This window comes from Centrocercus urophasianus, unplaced genomic scaffold, assembly GCF_019232065.1.
Source record: "Centrocercus urophasianus isolate 14NV4802_14NV808 unplaced genomic scaffold, USGS_Curo_1.0 seq_10, whole genome shotgun sequence".
NCBI classification, from domain to species: domain Eukaryota; kingdom Metazoa; phylum Chordata; class Aves; order Galliformes; family Phasianidae; genus Centrocercus; species Centrocercus urophasianus.
Genome location: NW_024884142.1, coordinates 65,015,256 through 65,041,452, shown reverse-complemented (window position 1 = coordinate 65,041,452; position 26,197 = coordinate 65,015,256). Strand labels below are relative to the sequence as shown.

Here is a 26,197-nt window from a genome sequence, read left to right as displayed (position 1 = left end):
GTGACTATGAATTTAGCACACATCTGTGTGGGTAACTAGGAAAAATAATGCCACTTGAGATATTTGAATGATTTCCATTTACTTTTTTCTGATGTATTTTAACAAATAGGTAGGAACTGGTGGGTAGGACCTCACAAGGCAGAGATCAAGTGTCTCTAATCCTAATCTCTGATGCTCAAGAGATAAAGCACAATGTGCAGGCTTTATTAGCAGTGCATTTTAAATTTATTTTAGCAAATAACATTTAGACAAAGATAATCTTATCAGTTCTAGTCAACAGCTGCATGTACAACTTAATGTAGGAATAGTTCATTAAGAAAGTGTTACTCTTAGGTGGAAGGAAAACACTTGCATTCAAAGGAAAAGATGCAGCAGTTCAAATAGACATGAAACTTTCCAAGTACTGCAGCAATAACTAATACTTGAATCAGCTGTTTAGAACAAATGTTCAAATTTCTGTTACCGTCAGAATCATCTTGTCTGATAACCTCTTTGATATCTTTCTGTGCATAATTTGTTTAGTTCTGTATCTCAATAAATCAAATTTGGCCCTACATATCTTGATAAATTTACAATATGGCATGCAGCCCCTGATTTTCAAATGCCTAAAACAGGATTACTCCATTTAATAGGAATGGGATATTTCCATCTAATACTTTGTAGTGGATGTGTGTACAAATTTATAAGATAAAAGCTTGATATTGCTAACATTTTTAATTTTCAAAATTTAAAAATACAACTTTACTACCTTCCTGTCCTTGTTATTTACGTTTCTCTGTGGTATTGTACAGGTGATCTGTTTATTTGTTTGCTTATTTATTTTAGGCTTTCAAATATTAAATTGCTCAGTCATAGCAGTACTTGCATTTGGAAAGTAGTAGCTTCATTGATTCCTACAAGTTTTTGTATTTTGAAATTAATGAACCTCTGAAATAATTTCTTTTTATTTCAAATAGAACCCTTAAAACAAAATTGCATAATGAGGCATGGCATTTAGAATGAAACCACAGCTGTTTTGAAAAGCATCTTCAAGAACTAGTTCAATTTATGAAATATTAATTGAATATGGCAGCACTTCTTATACCAGAAAACATTTTCAGGTTTTTCCATGGTTTAGAGCACTTCTTCACCTCTTTCTTTCTAGGAAAGCTTTCTATACATCACAGAGAGGAAATATCCCTCTGAGGATAATTATGTTGAAATAAAATAACATCTCTAATTAGCAATGATGTTGGAAATCAGGTCAATTGCTGAATGTTGTGCCACTATAGGATATAATTCACTGAGAATTACACTTTACCATAGCAAAGCTTGTTTTCTCTCCGCTGAGGACAGAGTCACTGATTATGCTGCACTTGACAGTAAGTAATGGATTCAAATGCATGTTCTATGTGACTGGGAATCTCTGGTTCCTTAGATTGCATTTCAAGAGTAAATCTGCTAAAATTCTCTCCTTTCTCACTGGAAGGAGGGTGAAAAATAATAATTCAGCTTGACAGTCCTTTGTTGACTGTAAATACATTTTTATATACTGATAATTAAAGAAGACAGCTGTTTATTTGTCTAAATAGCTGTATGAAATTGCTGATAATGAAACACACTTGGCACATGGCACAATTGATTACAAATATACCTCAAATGTTGCTGTTGATGACCATAGTAATTTTTTCAGTTTGGATACAATATCACACTAAAAAATCAAGATCGTCTTATTTGCTAAGGAATTAAAAATTGTTTTGATTTGTGAGGAGCTATTGAAAATGTTGATATGAGTAAAACCTCAACAATACAGAAATCTTGTGTGTGAAAAGGAGAGAGGCGAGTTGGGAGAAACTAGCATTATGCTCTTTTTTTGTTTGTTTGTTGTTTTTTTTTTTTCCCTCTTCAGATCTTTCAGTGACTTAAGAATTTCATCTTGGACCCATAAAACCCACAAACAGTTTAATATAAAATGCCTGGAAAATGTTATAAATAAAAGCATGCTGTAGCAGGAGATAAGTCTAACAAGTTTTATTTTGTAACTGAAAATAAATCCAAGAGCACTCTTGCTTATTTTTCAATTGTTTCAACAGAGTATATGATGATATAGATGCTGTGTCTGCATCAAGTCCACTTCAAACTGCCGTGAGGAATGCCATTGTTGAAAGCCAGCAAGTGTTGTCCAAAGAAGATTTTCTGAAGTTGATGCTTCCAGAAAACATCTCTGTGGAGGAGGGGAGAAGAAAGGTTAGCTACTTTCTTTGTATATAATTCAGACACAGTTATGTTAGAAATGATCTTCTGGCATTCCGAAAATGTCTATAGGAAAGGCAGCAACATTTTGTGTAAACTAAGTATATTCCTTGGGAACGCTTTAAATACTCAGCATAAATCCCAAAAAGTCAGCTCCCACATCAAGAAAATCATACCTACTTCATGATTATGTATGAAATACAGCGTTTGTCTAAGTATGACTCTGCTTAACTGTAAAGGTTGAGTAAGTTAATTATAATTTCAAAGGTTAAGAGTAACATTTTCAAGGTTGGATGGTTACATTTATTCACCTCAAATTATATTTAGGCAGAGGAATAAAAGTAAGCCTGCTTTTCCCCTGTCTTGTGCTACTCAGTACAGACAATTCTGTCCGAATCACAATTTTACATAGGCAGTGTTTGGAAGTACTCCAACCAGTAGCTGGAAGTACATAGTTGATGGTGTTGGAGGAGAGCGTAACTCTATACCGAATGAAGACAATCAGGAATATTAAAAAGTTCACAAGAAGAGTATAGGGAATTCAATATTTTCTAGGTTTCATGTATACACGATTCTGATTTTTTGGGCTTAATTTGCAATAAAGCACAAAACAATTGAATTGCTTGAGTAATTGTCACACTTAGATATAAATTCAATGCCCTCTTAACCCCTGGTGTTCATACAGTGTGCTAAATAACGTAATCACGTCTGAACAAAAGAAACGCATGGGAATCCTCTAAGTGCAGAGTTTAGAATTCAGATTATATGTATTTTTAAAGTGCAATATGTTAAGTATGTTAAGTACATTAAGTATGTAGTTGAATTCTTATGAATAATGTCCTAGAGGTTTTTATGAATTATGATTAGTGCAAAATTTGACTTTCTGTGATGATTTCAAGCACTGCCAACGTTTCTGTCATTTCAAGGCTGCCTCCATAAGGAGTGAGGTGATGTGGCCGTTCTGAGATATATTACTACTGTCCCCTTCTCCCCTCAAGATATTTAAGTAAGAGAGACCATGGGCTCTGATTTGCAAGAGAGCCCCACAGGAAGCCACAGGAATTAGCACTATCCAGTCTTTGATGATGTCCTCGTAGAGAGTAGTTATCTTGCTGTAGCTTAGTCAGTTGCTTTTGACAGCAAACCAGAAAGTAATTTTTCTGAGTATGTAAAATTGAACAGAATTGAATCACATCTTCGGTTTCATTTTATCTCACCTTCTTCAAAGAGCAGGGAATAGTGAACTCTCTAGAATGTGTAGTGTTTAATTCTTGTCATGCTCTGAAACTCTGTAAAGCTTCAACAATTAAAGTTAAACATATTTGAAGAGCTACTGGCCAATCTTTTTAGATAAAAATGTAATGAGATGTTGGGAGACTTCAGAAAGATACAAGAGTTGTAGCAGAATGCTTGCTGAATCTCAGGTGTGTTAAAGAGGATTGGAGATGCTTTTAATTCACAGAAAGAAGGTTTTTAATCCTTTGCCCAGTGTGGTGCCTATTAAGACTCAGCAGCTCTTGGTGTTCTTTAACCACTGTTTATAAAAGGATACCATACACTTAATGTCCGTATACCTAGGGATGTTGTGTATGTCTTTTATCCAGTACTGCTGCTCATGACTGTTGATACCACTATTTTACATGTGTTAAAATAAGGATTTGGCCTGACGTTTATTCCTATGATGGTTAGACTAGATGATCATATGGGTTGTTTCCAACCTTTAGAACTGATCATCCCCCCTTTCTTTTTTCCCCTTGCTGATATTATGATGCTTTCCTAGATTAGAATCTGAGTATCTGCCTTAATCTTCTCTGGGACATAGTTAAACATTCTAACAATTCAGCATTTTCTGTATTGTCCTCAAGATAGATGCTTTCCTGAACTAAAGATATGAAATACATTTAACTGTTCTGCAAAGACTGTTCTTTGTGGCATGACTGAGCGTTTCCGTCTGTTCTTTTTAGGCACATTCATCAGTGAGTGAATTTTGTTCAGAAATATAACAATGTAGATATTTTTAACTCTGTGCTAGATTCACTGTTTTGAAGAGTTACTGGTCCTGAGCTTACTTTCTTCATAAAGAGTATGCTTCTCGTAGTTAGCTACATGGCAAATAGGGCTAGATATTAAATTGTTACATGCAAGAGAAACCAGTTAAAATAATTAAAATAACTGACCTTTGTACATGTGAGAAGTAACAGGATTTGCAGTGCTGAAGAATGACTTATGAAGTGGAATGGCCCAGTTTTACACTACAGTAACATCTTGTTCTGCTGTAGATGTTTGGGTTTTGGTTAAATAACTTTTTGAAATACGTAACAGTTTCCACTAACCTCTATTATCCAATTCACTAAGCCTATTTCATGATATTTGTAGAAATGCAGTCTCTAAAATCACTCTTACTGTTCAATGAATTATATTGCACCATGTATCAGTTCAGAATGTTAAATATTAAAGCATAGCCATTTCAAATTAAAATCAAAGAGTACAGTCCTCAATAAATGTTACCAAAAGCTGGTAGTCTTAGATACATATATTTCTGGAAAAAAAATTGCTGTCATAATCCTATGGGGATTTCATTTAACATTTAGAATTAATAAAGCTGCACAAAATCTGATTAATTCATGGAAATTTGTTCCAAAATATCGAGAGGAAGAAGTATGAAAATCCAATTCAACTTTCTGAGGCCTCAGTACAGAGCTGATGTGATGGAACAAATCTCTGATCTGTATTAGCTCAACAATTTCAGAATGCCTGCCCAGAAGAATACTCCCAAGCAGTCTGATGATGGGATATGCTAGTGGAAATTATTTTAACCTGTAATATATGTTCTTATATCTCCATATTTTGATGTTTAGTTTTCATTTTATGGAAACCTTTCTCCACGGAGGACACTTTATCGTACCCTGTCAGATGAAAGTATATGTAGCAATCGAAGAGGGTCTTCATATGCCAGCTCTCGAAGTTCAATGCTAGACCAGGCTCTCCCAAATGATATCTTATTCAGCACTACTCCACCATATCACAGCACGTTGCCTCCCAGAATGAGCCTGACACCTGGAATGGGAAATCTGAGGAGTAAGTGATTGTCACTGTTGTTGCTGAGTTCGGAATATATGTTGGAATTTACTTTTGAGGGGAAATTGTGAAATGTCGCATCAGTCTTCTGGGTATCCTGGTAAAAGCATATTTGGTCATCAGTACATGCTTATGCTTACCTTGGTGATCAGTTCAGGTTTATTATGTTTGGAGATGGTGTTTACTTCCTATGAAGTTTTCAGATGATCAGTAATCGACAACAAACAATTGTCTGAAGATATTTCTGGTTATAATTTTATTTTCCAGGAGTGGCCCAATCAAGCCAAACTGGCCTGTTTTGTTTCAGTCTTTGTGTACGTTCAAATTAATGCTACATTCATCATATAATACATGAATGCTTATATACCACAGCCCAAACCTGCATACACAGATGCATATATGTAGGCCACATCTTTATATATTTAATAAGGGTAATTTTATTATTTTTTTAAATGCTGCTCAATTATTTCACTCCGGCCATAGGAGACATGAAATCTAGAAATAAAGAAATACTTAGCTACGTTAATATTGTATCGCAACTGACTGCACTTTACAAAAATAGAACAATTGTGAAGTCTGAAATTGATAGTTGAGAAGCTGTGGGTGGATTTCCTGAAAATGTTGAGGATGCTTGTAAAACCATGTCCAGAGAGAATATGGACAAATAACTGAAGTAATAATGATAGGCTTCTGTCATTCATCATGTCTTTAAGGCACTAGCAATCACTTGCTTTCAGTATGAAGTTATAGGAAAAAACACTTTCCTGTAACACTGAGGTGCATCACACTGAGCTTCATTTTAAACTATTACAAACTTCTAAACTCCTGCTTCAGCCGGAAATGCAAGCTTTATGTACCTTTTGCCAAACTTCAAACTATTCCTCTTCCATCAGCATGAAACTCTTTAGCATAAATTCAGAATAGGAAGCTCCATTTTCTTTCGTTTGAGACTAATACGAAATTTTGTAGTGTGTTAAGGGCTTTAAAATGGCTTCCTGATTGCATTTTTTTTTCTTATACCTGCTAGACCTGTACTTGTAGAGCAATTTGTTAGGATGGTTAATCTGCAAAGCGATCAAACCTTCATCAGGCTGGAGGCTTCAGCATTCTGGAGTCTGGTACACAGCAACTAATGGTGCACATTCAGGCTTTATACTGCTCTTCCAGCTGTGGAATTTCAGTGTTTTGTGTATTGGTACTGTCTTACATTATTTTCCCTTCTTGGTGCGTCTTAGATACAGACACTTACATGCATAGTGGGGAAAAAACATGAAATTAGTATCCTGTCAGTCAGTGTGAAGCTGATTGTTAATAGCCAAGAGAGTTCCTGTTATTTTCATACACAGGTCCTATTTTCTGCTTCTGGTTCTGTATTTTAAAAGTACTTTTCAAAGCCAGTGATAAAAGATCTGTTAGGACGACTGTCTTAAGGAAGCTATAATCGTTTATCTGTAATCGCCACCTGAAGACAAACACATAATGACTTGCCCACCATTATTTTCAAAATACTGCTAGTCAGTATCTGGTTATAAGAAACTAATCTTGAATCTTGTTAGGGAGGATTTTATAATTAGCATGTGTCAGATATTTCCATTCTATAAATTTATTTATATTTATATTATTTATTCATTTATAATAATAGTTGGAGGCTTCAACCTGGACTCCGAGCTCTGATAGTACTGTCTCCCATAAAATGCATCCATTTGTGATCTTAAAACATTTTAATTTTACTGATATTTAATGTTAACAGAAATCAGTAAAAATACTGTGGTTTTGACCAGAATTCATTTTTAGATATGCTCTTGCATGTTATTACCCAGCATGTGTTCCGTGAAATATTGTGGCAGCACCAAGTCTCGTGAGACCCCTCCAGCAAGGAATAGACTGTGATTAATAGCGAAGCAAAGCCACAGCAAAAACAGAGCATAATGGGCAACCTGAAGGGTTTCAGACTACTAGAAAATCAGACAAAATGACTGTGCAAATATGGAAACAGGAACTTAAACTGTGTGATGTTCACTGTGGGAAGGAGATGAGAAAATAAAGCTGTAGGACTTTTTTATCATTTTATCACTGGAGGAAGTGAGCTGAAAAAAAATGTTGCTTTCAGTAGAGCTTGAAATGAGTACTGTGGATTGCACACAGTACACAACTCCAGAAAGATTTGTTTTATCTTAGTTTTTAACTTAAACCAAAAAGCAGAACTTTTGTAGCTGAGAACTCTTAAATTTTACCTTGGGGACATTGAAGATTCCCTGACACAGTGCTTTTCATGTTGAGTGATTCTCACATACCCTGCACAGTTGCAGGTACAAATGTATCCCTGTCTTGTCAATTCATGGTGGCTGAACTAGCAGTGAAGGAGTGAAAACAACAAGAACCACAGATACAGAATTAGTATACAAACGTAAGGGAGAGAAATCCAGGAAGACATACAGAGGCAGTCAGACTGAGACCGTGGTCCACTCCTATAATGAAAAAAAAAAACGGAAGGAAGGATGGTGTGCTTTGAGAAAAGGAGCAAGGTGCAGGATACTTTCACTGATGAGGGTCGTTAAGAAGGGAATATTTTGTAATAAGACACTAGCAAATTCTGAATGTTTTCCTCCATATTGTAGGAAACGCCTGTGAGAAGTTCAGCATAAAAGTAGTTATTGGGGCACATGCCCACTGTTTTAACAGTAATATAAACATAATTCCATGAGAAAGTCTACTAGCAAGCTGGCATCTTTGAAGGGAGACTTGTCAACCCTAGGCAATGATGCAGAGGGGGGAGATGCTAGGCAGGTAGTTACTAATTGCAGGAAAAAAGAACTGGAAGAGGCACTGGGATTTATGTCCACATATGACTTTCTGTGTTCCTTCACTTGTAACATCTTTTGAGTATAATCTGCTTATTAAATAATGTGTTAGTTTATGAACACAGTAAGTACATTGCAGATATTCTTCCACTGCCTACAATCTCTACATAAAAGTAGCAGTTTCGACTGAAACAAGATACTTATCTTAGAAGTAAAAAGGGTTAAGCCAGATGAATCTTTTTTTTCTTTCTCCTTCTAGTTACTCTTTGAATACAGGGGGGGTGGGACTGACAACAGGAGACTGACATTCAGGAGATCTCTATTGGAAACTGAGTTTACCATATAATTCTGGTGAAAATAAGAACTCTTGAAAATGCTTTTACTTTAATGTAGCAATAATAAAAATAAAGAAAATTTGTAAGTACAGGAAGTAAGGGGCATGAAAGGACCAGAAGCCAGGAGATCAATGTTTTAGTGCCAAATTGGAGTAGAGCAAATAAAGTAATCTTTAAAACTGAAAGATAACATGCATTATTTCCTCAAGGAAATAAAGGAATAAGTCTGCATTGGTTCAAAACCAAACTTGCGTGCAATGAAGATAATGACCTTTGAGGTTCTGCATACCTTCCGGGAAATGCAAAGGTGTGCATGTCGCATTTGCATAAGTCAAAAATGAAAACAGCAAGCAGCCTGCATGCTGCTGATATTGTATTCATACAAAGAAAATGTGTAGGCAACAGGAAGGTAAGAGAAACTGGAAGGCAATGCAAATGCACTGCTGTAGAAATAATTTTTCTTAGCCAGAGTGTTCCTAAAGTATGAATAGTATTCTCTGAGGTTCAGATGCACAAAAAGGCCTATGTCTTTAGAGCTCCTTATTCTGCAGTGGCACACTGATGCCTGTTCAGTTATCCTGCTTATAGTATCAGCCATCAACATGAGCACTTGAGTTTTCAGAGCTATCAATATTCAAATCTCCTACTCCAGGAGGCTTTCAGCAGTTAAGCTGCTCTGTCAGGGACCAAATAAGAATCCACCCTAAGGTGAACTGAGGTTCTCACAAGACAGCGTGTAATGAATGTTGACTGCTGGTGAATATATCATTCCTACACTTCAATTTGGAAAGTCAGCAGAATGTACGGAGTACAGGCATCTTTCTGACAGGTTTCACAACCAGCCTCTGTAGGCTTGATTATATAAAAGCAAGGGCTGCCCTTTAGGGCCTGCCTGCTGGTCTAGAACCAAAAGCTGGCTTGCCAGCCTTCAAATAAGGCTTTCTCTCTGTTTTCCCCAACAGCATTATATAAAACATTTCTACTAGCACAAATATGGCTCTTACAATTCCCAAATCATATACAGAAGTTTAGAGTATTCTCTACTGTTGAGCTTACAAAGCACTTTTACTCCAAGATAACCTTAGATAAGATTTTGTGTTTATAAGAAATTGAAAATATAATATTATATTATTACAGATGTATGAGTAGTTTCACTTCATATATCATCTACTTTGGCATCCCAAAAATGGTTACTATGGAATACATTTCTACAGAGAATTGTCAAATCTTTTCCATTTGTAGTAGAACAGTACTTTCATGTAAGTCATAGAACAAGATGAAGTCCGTAGCAAATAGGATTTCTACTTCACAGGCATTGATTTTGATTCATGGGACTTCCAGTTCTTGATAAAGAATTGCAAAACTCGTTTCCTCTGATGTTCCAGATATAAAAACAAAAAAAGCCCCAGGTTTTTTTTTTACAAAGCTCTAATTTTACATGCTCAAATCATTGCTCTGTGCAATGGAATGTTCTGTAAAGGGTTCTGCATTGGGATTTTTAGGTCAAATATTTAATTCAAATAGACTTCAATATTCTTTGTTATGGTTCTGGACAATGACAATGTGCCACTTTCTTACACTAGAATAATCTTCCATGTGTGCGTGTGCATTTTTTCCTTCAGTGATTTTTATGTATGGTATTGTGCTAGAAAAAACATCACTTTAAATATTGTAATCTAAAGCACTAGAATAGTTAGATGGAAGAGACCTCTACTTCTGAAGTGTTCAATGAAAAAAATAGGTATTTTGACACATCTTAAAAGCAAAAATCATTTTTCTTTTGACTGTACTATTTAATAAAAGTGATTGCATCAGTATCTTTAGATGAAATTCAGTTTAAAATTTGTTTTTAATGCAGTTTTAAATCATCTTTGTGTCTATTCTACAATATTCATTCACAGTGAAGATTGCTATAGAAAGATAAGGAAAATATTAAACTATTTAAGATAGTTATGAAAATTAACATCTCCTCTACTATGTTGTATGTTCACGGTATCTTTCTAAAAGACCGCATAACTGCACGAACTAACATTATAGATTAATTGAAATGCATACACTAATTTTCAGTGCACAGCATGTTACACCTTTATCTGGAGCTCAGGTATTGACATGCAAATCTTGCATTCTCAGATACACAAGTATTAATAGGTAATATTTTCAGTGTGAAAGTGAGTCTTGGATACAGGCTAGAACTTACAAATGCAATAGAAGTAGGTGATGTTTTTGAAATTTGAAATGTTTACATTCCAGAATAAAACCCTGTGTGTAAATATTTCATATGTTGATTCCCAGCTTTATTTAAAACATACCTTTGTTCATCTAGCAACTTTTCTGCTCAGTGCCCAGGTTTAATATAGTATGCTTTAAGAATCAGTGCTGCCTACTCACAGAATTTACAGGAAATTGCAAAGACCATGTGGTGTATGGAGGGGCAAAAAAACCTCTAGAAACCCTTGCCAGCTCATTTTTCTCGAGTTAATAGTTGTGTCCATCCTTATTGAGTATTGAACAAGAAACAACAGGAAAAAGAAAAACAAAGGTAGCAGTCATTAATTTTATATATATATTTACAGTTCATTATAACAGGTTCAAAATTAATTGTACTTCATTGTTATAGGAAGACTAATTATTGTGTTTATTGTTTAGATGAATTCTGGTTCTCAGATGGGTCCTTATCTGATAAAGCCAAATTCAATGATCCTGGCCTGATGCCCCTGCCAGACACTGCCACAGGGCTAGACTGGTCCCACCTGGTAGATGCTGCTCGAGCGTTTGAAGGTAACAGGAAAAGTTGAATAAAGATCACTGTTCACTACACAAACATTTTTGGGGGAAAAAGAATATATATTTATATGTACATACACATACAGACACATTTTGAATTAACAAAAATCCAGTGTTTACCTTTGAAGCCCCTTTGTTCTTTTAGCTGTATGCTTTCTCAGTGATGAAGATTGTCACTGAAAATTTGGAGTATTCTCTAAAATACTCTCAGTACTTGTCTTAGATAACATTCATCTCTTAGGGACACAGTGCTCTCTGTAATCTATTGGAAAAAGCAGGTGCTTTGAAGGAGAGATTCAAAGCACTTGAATTAGATGCTTAAAAAGTGATTGGGAGTAACAATTTCTCTGGATTTATTGTGTTGTCTTCAAAAACTTTGTATCAAAGAGATGTTACAAGCTCTTGAAAACAGCAAAAATGTATGGTATACTATCCAGAATTTGAAGCATGGGATATAAACTAGGTTTGCGTTATTAAATTATGACTGGGTTAATGAAGAAAAACCTCATTCACCTCTCTGGCAGCCAAGCATACTCGTAATGTATAAACACAGAAAGATGGATGTGTGTTTGAGTCTAATCATCTATCCATTTGTACATTTGTGTTTCTTGGTTTCCAGTTTTGGTTGGGTCACAGGACTGTCCTAAAACATGCAACATTTTTTATCTGGTATTATTCTCACTGGTGAATGTATGAATCAGAGATATCAGTAAGGGTGATGTGTAGGTCCCATTTTTATCAGCTGAATGGGTTAAGTAAGTAATAAGGTGCTGGTTTGTTTGGCTCTTGTTGTGTTGTTTTTTTTTTTTCAGCTAAAAGCAACCATGGTAATAAGACTTCAGGTACTGATTTCCTCCCTGAGTATGAAGTGATTAAATTTCAAAAGCTCTTCAGAAGTACTTTACTAATTTAGTTGGCATAATTAAAATTTCGGAAAACAAACAGTAGTAAAAAAAAAAAAAAAAATCAGATCAACAATGATGATCAGCATCCAAGAGAACTGTATTGTTTATTTTATCTACACTCAGGAAACATCCTAGTATTTATTTTTAGTAAATAACTGAAAAAACAGTGAATTATATATTTGATAACTTGGTTCTCTAAGAATATTTTTAAATGCTAATACTAATACAACATTTGAGTTCAGCTATCTAAAAGCTTGTTCATATAGGCTATGCTCCTACATTTTTTTATTTCTTTGAAAACTGGAATCAATTTTCTTAACTTTTACTGCTTAATATTTTGGTGAAAATAACTTCATTTTGCTAAGTGTTACGTAAGTGCAATTGCCATTTCCATTTAAGAGATAAATGTAGAAGAAACACAGCTATCCACAGTGCCCTGTTCTAGGGAGGGCAAATATTGCTGGATTTTAATTGCAAATAGCTTAGTAGGTAATTAAGGTGAAGAATTGATTGGCTGAATTGCAAGATGGAAAGTTTTTAAGTCTGATTTTTTAGAAGAATTTGAGGCAGAAAATTATATATATATATATATATATATTTTGGTGAATGAATGTAATTCTTCATGTTTAGAACTCTGCAGTAGATACATCCACATACGTGCAAGATGATTTGTAATATATTTGGACTTTACTCATAATACTGCAACTTAAAAATTTTGACTTGTTCATCTTCCTCTATTCTATCTCCTGCAATTGGAAAACCATTTTTAAAAAGAATAACTGATAGGGATATCATAAAAAAAAATTTATTAGGAGGGAGGGAGTTGGATATGAATTGACAGATGTTTTTTCCTTATGTGTTTTAATGTTGATAACTGGGAAATTGCTTCATCTAAGTGTTTAAAAATGACTTGGAACTACTTTTCTGCATTCTTCATAGTGAAAAAGAGAGAGTGGATAATTCTAAAAATCATAAACCGATGAATATGAAACTCTTTTGATCTTTTCTTTCAGTGGAATGGAAATAAGATCACATTTTAAATAGGACGATCAAAAAAGACCAATGAAAAAGGGTCAAAGATGGGAAATTGATGTTAGAGTTGACTTCTAGTTTGACTTTATCAACCTGATATTTAAAAGTTATGTTCCTTTCTAGAACCTAGATGCAAGTCTTCATTTGAGGGTTTTTTTTTCTTTGTAAAGGTCTTTTAGTATTCTTTGATTAGAATGACCAAACTGATTACAAGGTCATAGTTTTTCCTCAGTTATTTTTCTAGACTGTATGCTAAGAACATACATTCTTCTCTGTTAAAAATCCATACATCCTGTGGGCCCCACAATCCTTTATCTGTCCGTATGCAAATGCAGTTGTATTCTGATTAATGCAGCAGTTTCTCATCTATAGTCTAACGAGGGTGGAGGAAATGGTTGAGAAGAAGAGTATGAGGAAGTCATAACTTGTTAAATTAAAATTATCATGATAGGGCTTTTTTTTTTTTTTAGTTTGTGAGAGTTTCATTTCTGATACTTTTGCTTGTCAAGAACTTTTGCGAGAAGCTGAATATTTACTTCAGACTTTGCTGGAAAATCCAGTTTTATGTGGATAGGTCTCCACAGTGCAATGAAAAGCTGCGCAGGGTTTACCTCCACAAGCTCCAGAAGCTGCATCTTTAATAGGTTTTGTTGGAGCTGTTTGTGTTGAGGGTTAATATCTAAAAAGTTCAGTGCAACATTATTTTAAGTATTTGCACTACCTTCCACTGCAGGACATAGATTTGACTTTTTTATCCAGAGATCATTTTTAGCATTCATGCAGTCAGTTGCAAGGAGTGTAATTCAGTGTCTTCCATATGTAGATTCACTACTTCCACTTCCCGTGTATTATTTTGGTAGAAGGTATAGAGAGACAGCTCTAGAGCTAAGATATAGCTATAGATAAGACAGCTGACATGTTGGGAGTTCATTGTGGCTGTATCTTTGTATCTATACTGTTGTATCTACACCTGAAATAAAACATAAAAAAATAGACAGAACTGCATGTGACTGTGCAGCAAAAGAGAGAAAAATGAGATTAAAGAAGAAAAGAGAAGTAAAGCAACTTTTTGAGGAGGTTTAAAGAATAAAGTTGAGAGATGAACAAGAAGAAGGAGAACAAAGAAATCCAAAATAAATAAATAAATGAGAGAATGTGGTTTTTGTTCTGTTTTGTTTTTTAAATTCTCTTTCTTTTATTATTATTTTATTATCCTTTTGATAGATCTCCAAGTAAGGAAAGAAGGACAGATTTTCAATATGTGTTATGTAGTTGATATTTCATTTTGTATTCATTAGAGAACTTGTGGAATAAAAGGTAAAGTCTTTCAAGATGTCCATAACTGCTAGTGCCATTATAGAAAAGAATTGGCCCAAACATAAACACTATTATTATTAATAGATCTTTGTTCTATTTTTGTTTGTTTAAACTTATTGTAGTCTGCTTTAGAAAGGCTAGTGTTTTATAAATAGTATTGTGGGACTGACAACCTAGAAGTCATTTCTGTGATGTCTTTAATTTAGTTCATTTAAATAGGTGGTTTCAGCTTCTGATTATTTTCCAGGTTATTTTTGTGATCATCTACTAGCCATGCCAGTCAGAATGTAGTGTTTCTTAATGCCAACTTATCTTTGCAGAAACATCTGTGCTATTATAATTAATATAATTTTAATATTTCCATTTAAAATCTTTTTGGCTTAGTGCAAATAACGCTACTCACAACATAATGAGAATGAAGTGAAGCATTCAACAAGAGAAAATTATTCAAATCAAATTAGTAAATTAAACTGTTAGATTGATAAAAGCTGAAAATATTCAGCTACGATTTGGTCATTTCTAATGCATGCATGTGTAGCTCTGTTTTGCTTCCATGTGAATCTCATTGCATGTTTGTAGGTAGCCTTTACTTTGTAATGAAAGGGCTGTTTCATGCTCCATGCTTATCTTAGTCTTTTCTGCTCTCCAATAAGTAAAAGTTGTTTTGAGAATTTTAAACTTTTGTACAAACACTGATACACTGTAGAATCGTAGAGTGGTTTGAACTGGAAGGTACCTTAAAGATGATGTAGTTCCAACCTTCTACCAGCTCAGCTGCCCAGGGCCTTGTCCAACATGGCCTTGAGTGCCTCCAGGGATGCGGCATTCTCAGCTTCTTTCTGCAGCTTGTGCCACTGCCTCATCACCCACAGTGAAAAATTTCTTCCTAATGACCTAATGACCTAAATCTTCCCTCTTTTACTTTAAAGTCATTTCCCCATATGCTATTACTATACTGCCTGATAAACAGTCTTACCCATATTTCCTGTGGTCCCTGGTTAGGTACGAGAAGGTTGCTATGAAGTCTACCTGGAGCTTTCTCTCTTCAGACTGAACAATCCCAACTCTCTCAGCCTGTCATTGCAGTATTTTCTCAAATTGTTTATGCACTTGGGTCCTTGTATAGTTTGGCAAGAATGTCCCAGCTAAAACCTAAAATTCTGACACTTTAGCAGTTAGGGATGTCCTCATAATTTTGAGGAAGCAGTACCTGCAGTATAATAGTCAGAAATATGCTTGATTGTTCTGTTGAAAAGTCAAGCATCAACAAAGGTGGCACTGATTTCATTTTTGTGAGTACAGTCAAGTCAGTTCTGTTGGGAATAAATAGAAACAAAATCAGTAGGAAAATTTTGGTATTTGAAACACAAGTTCAATTTTAACCACAGTTCAGATTTAAAAGCCATCTTGATTTAAATAGTAAGTTGGTGAAACTATTGCGAAGCATGAATGCTTTCAGAGAGATCAATGAGGCTTGGTAGGAGTTATTGAATATAAAAATGCATCCTTAAAAGTACTTGAAAAGTATTCAAAAGCAAAATATTTTAGTACTCAGGGATCTTGTTGATATAGTAGTTTATTGTGTCAGTAACTTGTTCAGAGAATGATGTTGACACCAACCAGGGTTTTGAAAATTGCCTATTTTGAAGAGCAACGCAGGAGTTTTCATAGTACGCTATATAACTGGAGACTTCTGGTTATTAATGGCCATGCAGTGACTTTGTTCCTCATCTGAGGAATGGGAGATGTTTTCATATTTTATGAATATAGGAATGTTTCAAAAATATTTTAAAGTTATACTATGTAAACAGAAAAGGGTTCATAATTTATTTCCTACTCTAAGTGTTATTATTTTTAATGACATGCATTTGAAATTCATTATGGAATATACTAGGAAAAAAAAGTCAATCCACAAATTATACTAAATTGCAAGCACCCGTTTTTGTGTTGTTTTTTGTTAGGTTTTTTTTTTTTGGTATTTTTGTTTTGTTGTGTGTTGACGTATTATGAAGATATTTAAAAATATTGGGCTTAAAACTTGTATCATGTGATTTCATTAACAGCTGCATGCATCTACTTTTACAGCTGCTTTTACACATCAAGAGAAAGCTACTTTAAAACACTGTTAGAGAGAACAAACTGACAAAACATGTTCTCAGCTGACAAAACATGATGAATGAGTGGCCATACTCTTTAATTAAGCTTACTTTGCAGTGGAAAAAAAACGCAGGTTTTTATCGTACAGACAGTATGGCCTCTGAGATGCAATGTCACGCATCACATGTTAGTGACCATAGAAAAAATAGCAATAGCATTGAATAACATCTGTTGCTGACTTTGGTTTCTTCTGTCAAGAGACAATGAAAATGTTAACAGTATAAAAGTGAAATTGATAATTACATATGTACTTCAAACTTCTGACCCAATCCATTGTCAGTCTGAATGTTTATTCAGTTTTGTTTCTGGCCTACATACTGCTTTTGAGTTGGGAAACTCCTTTTGGTTTATCTGTACTTATTAAATCTACCCACTTAATACGTTTCAAATTGATTTAGTGTTTGAAATTATATTGTTACCTTATTTTCAACACACGTGAAAGCATCATGTTCAAATTTGCTGAGGTCTATCGTAAGTTAGAAATGAGGTTAAAATCAAATTAAATGAGCTGTGGTCTTTAAAATTGGATAAAAATATGACATCCGATTTCTCTTTTCATATAATAAATGAATTGTTAATATTTGCTATTCTGAAAAAAAAAAAAAGTTCATTTAGAAATGCCTTTAAAATGGCTTTTGAATGATTTCCTATTTTTATTTGGGACAAGTTGTAAAACAAGTTTTTCTGCCTATTTAAAGCGTTCTGACCTGTTTTTGCTGTTTGGTGCTTAGAGTTTGGAGGATTGTCTTTTTTGTGTGTCATGCCAAATTGCCATGCACAACATTGGGTATTGCTGTTAGAGACACAGTGCATGACATCGCATGCTTTACTGTAATGTTGGTGTACAAAAATGGTTCTGTAAGGCTGGCAGTGAGAGCCAGCATGAGTTGCACTGGGAGTATCCCATTTTGTGAACTTTACATAAGGGCCACAGCTACTTTAGTGGAGATGGATTGTCTTGTTTATAGGAACATTCTAAATCTTATTCCAGGTTTTGACTCAGATGAAGAACTTGGGCCGTTCTGTCATCATACGCCGTTTCTAGGTGATGATCTGGGATTGATGACTTTTATATTTTGTAAACTTTCTTTAATATTTCCTATGTTTGCACGTTTGCATGATAATGCAAGCTTTGGGTCTCTGGGGTGGTAGAGCAAGGGGAGAAAAGGCGAGGCAGGCATGTTGTCACCAGAATTTAAACAAACCTAAGGACTTGGATTTTGCTTAAGAGAAATAAGTTAAATGAATCTCCACAGAATATGGATTATATTTTTATAGAAGACAAATTAAATCCTAATGAATGCATAATTTACTCCCATTCTGTGCAATTATGATCTGCATGGCATAGTTCTATTCCGTGATAACTGATGTATTTTGGCAACCACACTGTATATCCATAGGTAAAACCTGTGCTTGTTAGATTACACTCTAGTGCAATCCAACATAGGTAATAGTGTGCCTTTGTAATATGTATAACAAAAACCTCAACTGATAAAACTAGCATGAATTTGTTTTTTCCAGTCTGCAGATTACCAGAAGGTTCTGCAAATGCTTGAGATGATAGTAAACTGCAAAAAAGTACAAAATTGGCAGTAGAGATTTCTGAGGAATCCAAGGGCTCTAAGTCTATAGAAAATACAAACTTTTTCATTGAGTTCATATTGACACTGGTTGTGGCCCTGAGTTCTCAAGCAGTTTTCTGTGGATTTCATCAAGACCAATTTACTGATCATATCTTAATCAGTCTTAACTAGTCCAAACAGATCTGAGGTGCAAAAAATTTGCTTTGAGGTTGCCTTTGGATGCAGATGTGGGGAAGCCAACTAATTAGAACGTACTTTACATCTGCTGACTATCTTCGAAGCTATGATGTAGAAATCTACATCCTTTTGTTGAACTGAGCAAGAACAATGGCTGTAGTAGAGCCTTTTATTTTGTATATATAAATATACATCTTTAAACATAACCTTACGTTACTTTTTTTTACAGATCAGAGAGTAGCATCTTTTTGTACCTTGGATGATATGCAGCATGCTCAGGGTTTGGAAGGAACACAAGAATTACCTTTGGATGAGAGTCCCACAGATGGAAAAGATTTTCTTGATGCTGCTGGGTATGTCAAAACTACAGCACATTTCCTTAAAACAAAACAAAAAAGTTGCTTTCTTTTTCCTCCTAGTGTTGCTTGTTACATATCCTTTTCCTTAACTTAAATGCTGTAAAGGGGAAGGGGACATGGAAGGAGATGCAAAGAAAAAACTGGACAAAATGAATAATTTGTGAGCCAAAAAGTAAAGAAGGAAAATAAGAGTCAGGATGTCATGTAGTGGGTGTCAGCCCTGCCCATGGCAGTTGGTTTGGGACTAGTGGATAGCTAAGATCCTTTCCAATGCAAACCATTCTTTGATCATGTGATTAAATGTGAAAAAAGGAAACCAGAGGAGTATAGGAAGCAGAGCTCCTGTACTCTGAAAATATGCAAGTTTTGAAATTAAATTTAGTACTTTATTATTAAATTTTTAAAAAAGAGAGAGAAAAGGGTAGGAGATACATTTGGATATTTGCTTTGAGGTCAGTGTTCTGGAATGAATGCTGTAATCCTGATGTTACCTACCTTTTGGCTATGGGCAGTTTAGCATTTTGTTTAAACTATTCAGAAATTAACACATTATAAGATCTGAGGAAGAAAATATGACATTGGATGGAATTATCTTGGTCCAGCTACTGGTTTGTGAAAGTTAAGAATGTTTTCTTACTGCTCTTCAGCTGACAGATTTTAACCATAGGAAACTGACACAATCTTTAACTTTGGAAGTCCTCTCAATGGCACTGCCTTGCATAATAGTTGCCATAAAGAATTAAAATCCTAACAGTTCCTTACAGTCTTAATTTAGATCATGAATTTACTGAACAAGGACTGCTTCTCTGAGTTTCAATCTATCAAAGCAATCTGTATATAGTGCACACAGTTTTGCTTGTGTGAACATTGCCTTTGTCTTCGCAATAGTATTTTTGCCAAGCATATGAACTATCAGTGAAAATGGCTCTTAGGGTTTTACTTCAAAACATGTGATGTCTAACTGTCTACATGAATGTTTCATTATTTCATAGCTGAACTGTTGCCTTGACAGATCACACCTTCACTTTACTTTTGAAATGTTGTTTCAGTGTGAATCAAACTCAGAGCATTTTCATCTGGGAAATTTGTAGCATAGCCAGGAAAAACTCTCTCATTAGAACAGTAAAGGTATATGCAGAGTTTAACCAATTAACCTGAACTGATCTATTGCACCTCAAAGCCGCATTTTTCACTGTGTTCCTCCTTTGCAACAGTAGTTTGTGTTACATTCATTTCTGTTTTCATCTGAACTGGTAAAAGGAGCTCAGCTCAGTAGGATGCAAGACTCTTATCTGCAGCAAACATTTCAGCTCTTGGAGCAGGTGTTCCTATTTATTTTTTGCAGCTGTTCACATTGAAGGAAAAATTGCTACGTTTTCATTTATAAGGAGAGAAATAAATCAGGAGAACCTATAACTGGGGGCTGCGGGAAACTTCTGTGCCAAAACTGCCCAAATTCTTCACCCTCAGTAATCTAAGTGTGCTCCTGTCTTCTCTGTTGTGGGGAGTAGATTCTGTCCATTAGCTCATGTTAGAAAGGAAACACGTCTTTGATTAGTTTTGCTCTTCAGCAACAGGAATGGATAAGAGGAAATGGAGGGATAAGAAAGGATTTAGTCTTCTTGCTTGTTAGAATGTCCCATTTAATTTTGAACACATTTTAAACAAATTAACTTACATGATTGAATACATTTATTTCCATTACTTCGAAGTCCACATCCTTCACCAGCTAGTGATCAGTAAGGACTGCAAAAAGATTTTAAAATGTTCATCTTTAAGCATTGGAAAATGACTGATTTTTGCACTTGCTTGAAGAAACTGATTCAGCTTTGTATTTAAAAAAAATTGCTCTCTCTTCAGATTTTCTTTTCTAGATAATAATTCACATTATGGCTAATTTCATCTATAACATATTATGAAACTCTGCCAGTGTTCAGTGTCATACAGGGAACAGTAGCTATTCTCAATATTTTCCTCCAGTCATGCATTTGATTAACCTGTAGCAGTATTTCATATGTTTTGACCTTTAAACAAAATATTTGTCTCCACGAAGCTGTAGGTTTATCTTTTTCTGGAAATGACACAACTGCAAACCAGACAAAAGAATTCAAATGGATCCTTTAATTTGCAAAAATTACTGCTGCAGCTTGCTTCAGATTAGTACAGTCCTTATCTGAAAGTAGCTTGTTAACAAATGCGCTCAGCATACCATTTACCAGCAAGTTTGACTTGCAGTGGGAAGGTGTGTGCAAATAAAACCTGAAACATTCCTCCTTAAAATCATTTTGATTTCTGAGAGACCTGAATGAGACACAGTGTCATAATTCAAATAACATAGCAGTGGGTTTGTGTACTGATAGTAAGTAGTCTTCCACTGTTGCTGCTTTTATCTTGGTTTTCCCAACTGTCCCTAAAGCGATTTGCTTCCCCTGCTATCACTAGAAGTATTATTTTGCAAAAGTGGGTGGAGAAAACAGGGGTTGAAATGTTTTTAAGTAACCCAAATTGAATGTAGTGGTTTTGTTTACAGGGAGCATGCTCCAACTACTCTGACTGGAAAAGTTAACCAGCTGGAAGTGATCCTTCGGCAACTACAAACTGACCTGAGAAAGGTAAGAGTATGCTACTGGTATTATTGCTCTCTAATTTTAATAGATAGATTTTTGTGTGAAGGTCATTAAGGGCTTGAAAAAAGTAGGTAAGTTAAAATAGGTAACATAATGACACTTATGAATGGTAGGGTCTAGTGATAAGTGTGGGAGTGGCTACACAAACAAATTGCTGCAAGGCTAATAAGTTTGCAGGTCACTGACTACTGCAGAATTAATTATCCTACATATACTACTCTAGAATAAATAATGTACTTAATCCCTATCTTGTGATGTTTGAGATTTAACAAAGCATAGGGCTATGCACACAAGCGCTACTAAGAAGTTAGCACTCTAGATTTGTCACCCTTCTTGCCTCATGTGTGCCTCAATCATGTAACAATGACTTGATTTATCTCATTTGCTGTAATTCCTGAGCTGGGAACAATGCCAAGGACTGGTGGAAATGAGTCTGCTTTTTGTCAGAAAATAATTATTATGGGGAAGATTTTGAAAGTAGATAATTTTCTTTCTTCCTGGACTTTCACATATCATTTATAATACTCAAAATCTGCTTATTTTTTACTCCTTGAATTTTTGTTGAATTGAGTGAATTTCTGTGATTTTGATATTGAAATAGGGTCTAGCTTTCTTTTTAGCTTGCATCATTTTAACTTCATAACAATGTACTGAGAAGGAATGAGGCACTTGAAACACATTTTGGGAATCAACTTACCGTTAGCAGTTGTCAAAATACATTAGAGTGCTCAACAGAATATAGCTGAATGGTTTGCATGGAAATATTAACAATAACACTATATAGGTCCTTGAATCTCGATTGCTTGCTTTCTTCAACTTGTATCTCTGTTAACCAGGAAAAACAGGACAAAGCAGTTCTCCAAGCAGAGGTACAGCATCTGAGGCAAGATAACATGAGGCTTCAAGAGGAGTCTCAAACAGCAGCTGCTCAACTGAGGAAATTTACAGAATGGTTCTTCAATACGATCGACAAAAAATCCTAATGGCTGAACCCTTGGAAAATACTTACTTGTAACAGCTGTAATGTAGCAGCTGTATTTTTTTGAATTAACGGGGTAATAATTTCACTGTGTTCACAATCCATTGTAGGTGTTTCTGCTACATTCTCTATCCAGTTTTATTCATTTGAAAAGGAGAGAGACCTGTGGTAACTTGTCTATAAGCTCGTATGAAGAAAGGAGAGAATAGCAGATATTTGTTTGTGTGAAGATGAATGTAAAAAAATTCCTAGTGTCATTTTAGACATTTTTAGAGGATGTGCTGGCTAGGGCTTGCCTGAAAAGGAATATTTGGGGTTTTAGTTCCTGCGTTTCAGGTGCACTGGTGAAGATGTTAAAGCAATTTACATTAGCTTGGGCTTCAGTATTGTAAGATAAAAAGAATAACCAGACATATACTTTAATGTTTAAAAGGTGCTCTATTTTTTTGTATGTACAGTAGTTTTATTTCCCCAGTCCACATCGTCATAGCAATAAGAATGGAGGTATAGTGAATAGTCAAAAAGCTGTGTTTATAAAATGTTAGCACTGATGTGTTTAACACTAGTTTGGATGCAGATACATTAGAGATTATTTATTTGCAGGAACAAATGGTGCCTGAATATAAACAGTGTTTTGATTTTCTAAAGATACACATGCCTTGTAAATGGCTCACAGGGGTTAGCCTACTCCCAACTTCTGTTACTTTTGTATAGTTGATGTTCAGCTAAACAGTTATACTGCTTAACTATTGGAAACATGTATGGTGTGAGCCAGCCAATCAATTGTATAATGCCAAATTTGTTTATCTTTGTACAGAAGCTTTGATCAAGTGTCTTGTATTTAACACCTTTATTTAAGCTTATTTAACCTTAAATTGTTGATTTTATAAAGTTTGTTTTATCTGCACTATGGTGAGGTCAGTTGGTTGCAAGTTGTAATATTTTTAGCTTGCCAAGACTGTACTGAGGAGTTCTAGAAAATTCTAACAATTGGATGCTGCTAGTACACAATTGATTTGTTTGTATGCTTTAACATTTTTAACTGTTTAATTTGAAATGAACATACATCCTGCTTTTTTAATAAATGTTCAAAATCTAAACCTGAAAAATTACTTTATCTTGTATCATCTACAACTACTGTCATCACAAATAGTTCAGGTTTCTGTTCAGCTCAGTCTACGTTCTCAATCTGGAATCACTCCAAGCTCCCATAGCTCTTACGGTCTCTTATTACTGATGAGGGATTGTCACCATTATGAGAGTTGATTTGGTGTATCCTATCCTATAACTAAGGAGGTAGCTTCATAGGTCAAGGAGTAAAAGTTGTATTGACTGTTTATGGGCATATGTTCATTAGTGACCAATGAGAAAAACTGCTTTATGCATAAATATGTTCTAAAGAAAAAAAAAAATTGAAAAGATGTCTAGCTTTTCTGTATTATTTTATATTTATCAAAACAGCAAATAACATCCATCCTCCTCTTGTGTCTGCAATTGAAGATTTGATTGCAGTGTTAGCATGTGAGATGTGAAAGTAGGTTGATGATAGCTTGCACTACTTTGTTCCTCTTCTTTTGTAACAGTTTTGTGTGTGATATTGAGCTATATGTACTAAGTCTGCTCCAAAAAAGTAGAAGTTTACAAAATGAAATGAAGCCAATAAGATCCTTTGAAGTTATCCTTCTGAAAGAAAACGAAATCATTTGAGATCATGTTTGTATCCCATTTACATTTCAGTGGCTGACTGCATTCAGGCAGACCTACAGAAAATTGTAGAATTGTTAAAATATATATGCAACTGATGCAAATAAAATTCTGTATCCATTGTTAGCTTGTATCGGCTAAGAAATGTTTCATAAGACAAATGTATATTCCTGCTCTAATCATTGTTCTGATTATCCGGTCTTAGGAAGAGTTACATGGGCAGTAAACTGACGCTTTGATATCTTCATATTCAGATGAAACAGTCTATTTTGTCTTTGTATTTTTCATCAAAAACTCTGACTCTTACATACCAAAGAATATTCATTAAGCTATATCAGCAAAGAGTAATTAAACATGGCAGTCATGTGTTACACTAGATTCTAATTTAAACACCTTACAAGAGTCATTAGCAAATCCATCTGGCTGGAGACCTTGCCAAAATAGCAGTGCTGAACAGCTCGTGCAATTTGTCTGTGAACATGTTTTCATGAGGACTGGTTTGGCCTTTTTGAGAAGCTGTGTTAATGGAAGTGAGCTTTGTCTGAAGGAATGCTGTTAGGTTTGTGTGAGATTTTATAGTCCAATATTAATTTCAGTGTTCATCTTTATCTCTCAATTACCAAAAAAAAAAAGCATTATTTTAATTAGCTTTACAAAAAGGATTTTCTATAGTTGTTTTTCGCCTTTTCCCACCAATTAAAAACGTTTTGTTTCTGACAGTGGCAGAAATCTTTCCCACAAATCTCTTACTGCCTTTGCTGACCACTTCCTCACAAAAATAGATTTGTCAGATGTGTGTTCTTCTTCCTCAAGTGTCTTTCACCATAATAAGATGTTTTAGTGACATGTGAATACAGTATTTATTAGGGATCATGATACAGGTTTGGCAAAGGTAATGAGTATTTAATTGGACACTGCAGTTATCTGATTTTTTTAAGAATAATACTTTGAGACATTTTACTGTTAAAAATGCCTGATTTATATACGTGGAGAGACAAAGGCTTAAGTCAATGTTAGCAACTAGTGTGGAACACTAGAAAAATTGACACTGTTGATAACGCAAGCTTTGAAAGTGAGAGAAGATCAATCAGGCTCGCTCTTGTCCGGTCTTGTGATTGGGTAGCCTTTGGTGGCTGAAATGGTATGTTAGGTTGGCTCTGGTTTAGTTTTATCTGGAGGGATGCCAGGCACTGTGCAATAAATCCAATCCATATGAACCAAAGCATAGTAAGTGGGGATGGTCTGAAAATTCACTTCAAAGATTCTTTTGTGTTCTGAACTGAAACAATAATATGGAAGTGATTTAGATGTCAGAGAAGTCTTTCCAGCACAGTAGACTGTGCTGTGAAGTATACCAAGATGCAGAAACCAAACCAACTCAGGCATTTACTGCTGTAAGGGAAAAATATAAATTGTGGCAAGATTACCAAATGTTCAACTTCTGCCTTAAAAATAATATCATAATTTATATACGGATCCTTATTTAAAGAGATCCTTACTGAGACTTTTGTCACAACATGGGCTGTATTTTATTGTGTATAGGTTTCTTTTCTGAGATCACTGCTAAAAAAATCAGGGCTAATTTTTGCTATTTTGTTGACAACATACTTTTACTGTGGTCAGTAGGCATGTGATAGCTTTATACAGAATTTTTATAAGGCACTGGAGGGACAGGAAGGTGACCTGAAACAGACAGCATAGCTTCACCAAGGGAAGTTCATGGCTGGCCGATCTGATGGTCTTCTGTGATGGAGTGACAGCACTGGTGGACAAAGGGAAGGCAACTGAGGTCATCTTCCTAGGCTTATGCAAGACTTTTGACATGGTCCTTGTCTCAAAATTGGAGAGATATGGATTCAAAGTGTCAGCTAATTGGCGGATAAGGAATAAGTTGGAAGGTCATAGCTTGAGGGTTGTGGTCAATGTCTCTATATCAAAGGGGAGGCAGGTCACAAGTTGTATCCCTCAGGGTTCTGTTTTTGTACCAATGTTTTTTCATATCTTTATCATGACACAGACAGTGGGATTGAGTGCACCCTCAGCAAATTTGCTGACTCCAATCCAAGTGGTGCAGTTGATAATGGCAGAAGGAAGGGGTACTATCCAGAGGGACCTTGATAATGTCAA

At 35.1% G+C, this 26,197-nt stretch overlaps 1 protein-coding gene across 3 annotated transcripts in view; it reads left to right on the top strand.

The window, feature by feature from the left end:
• The window catches only part of SIPA1L2 (signal induced proliferation associated 1 like 2), a 138,902-nt gene extending 115,436 nt beyond the window's left edge, over positions 1–23,466 (top strand). The window contains exons 17-23 of one of the 3 annotated variants that reach the window (XM_042811139.1): positions 2,073–2,226; positions 5,091–5,310; positions 11,093–11,224; positions 17,633–17,686; positions 18,631–18,754; positions 21,291–21,372; positions 22,224–23,466. In XM_042811139.1, the coding sequence (XP_042667073.1) occupies positions 2,073–2,226; positions 5,091–5,310; positions 11,093–11,224; positions 17,633–17,686; positions 18,631–18,754; positions 21,291–21,372; positions 22,224–22,370 (913 nt within the window). In that variant the 3' untranslated portion in view covers positions 22,371–23,466. The remainder of the gene's footprint in view (positions 1–2,072; positions 2,227–5,090; positions 5,311–11,092; positions 11,225–17,632; positions 17,687–18,630; positions 18,755–21,290; positions 21,373–22,223) is intronic. The other 2 variants (XM_042811126.1, XM_042811135.1) reach the window with 2 other exon arrangements.
• The last annotated feature ends 2,731 nt before the right edge of the window (positions 23,467–26,197 follow it).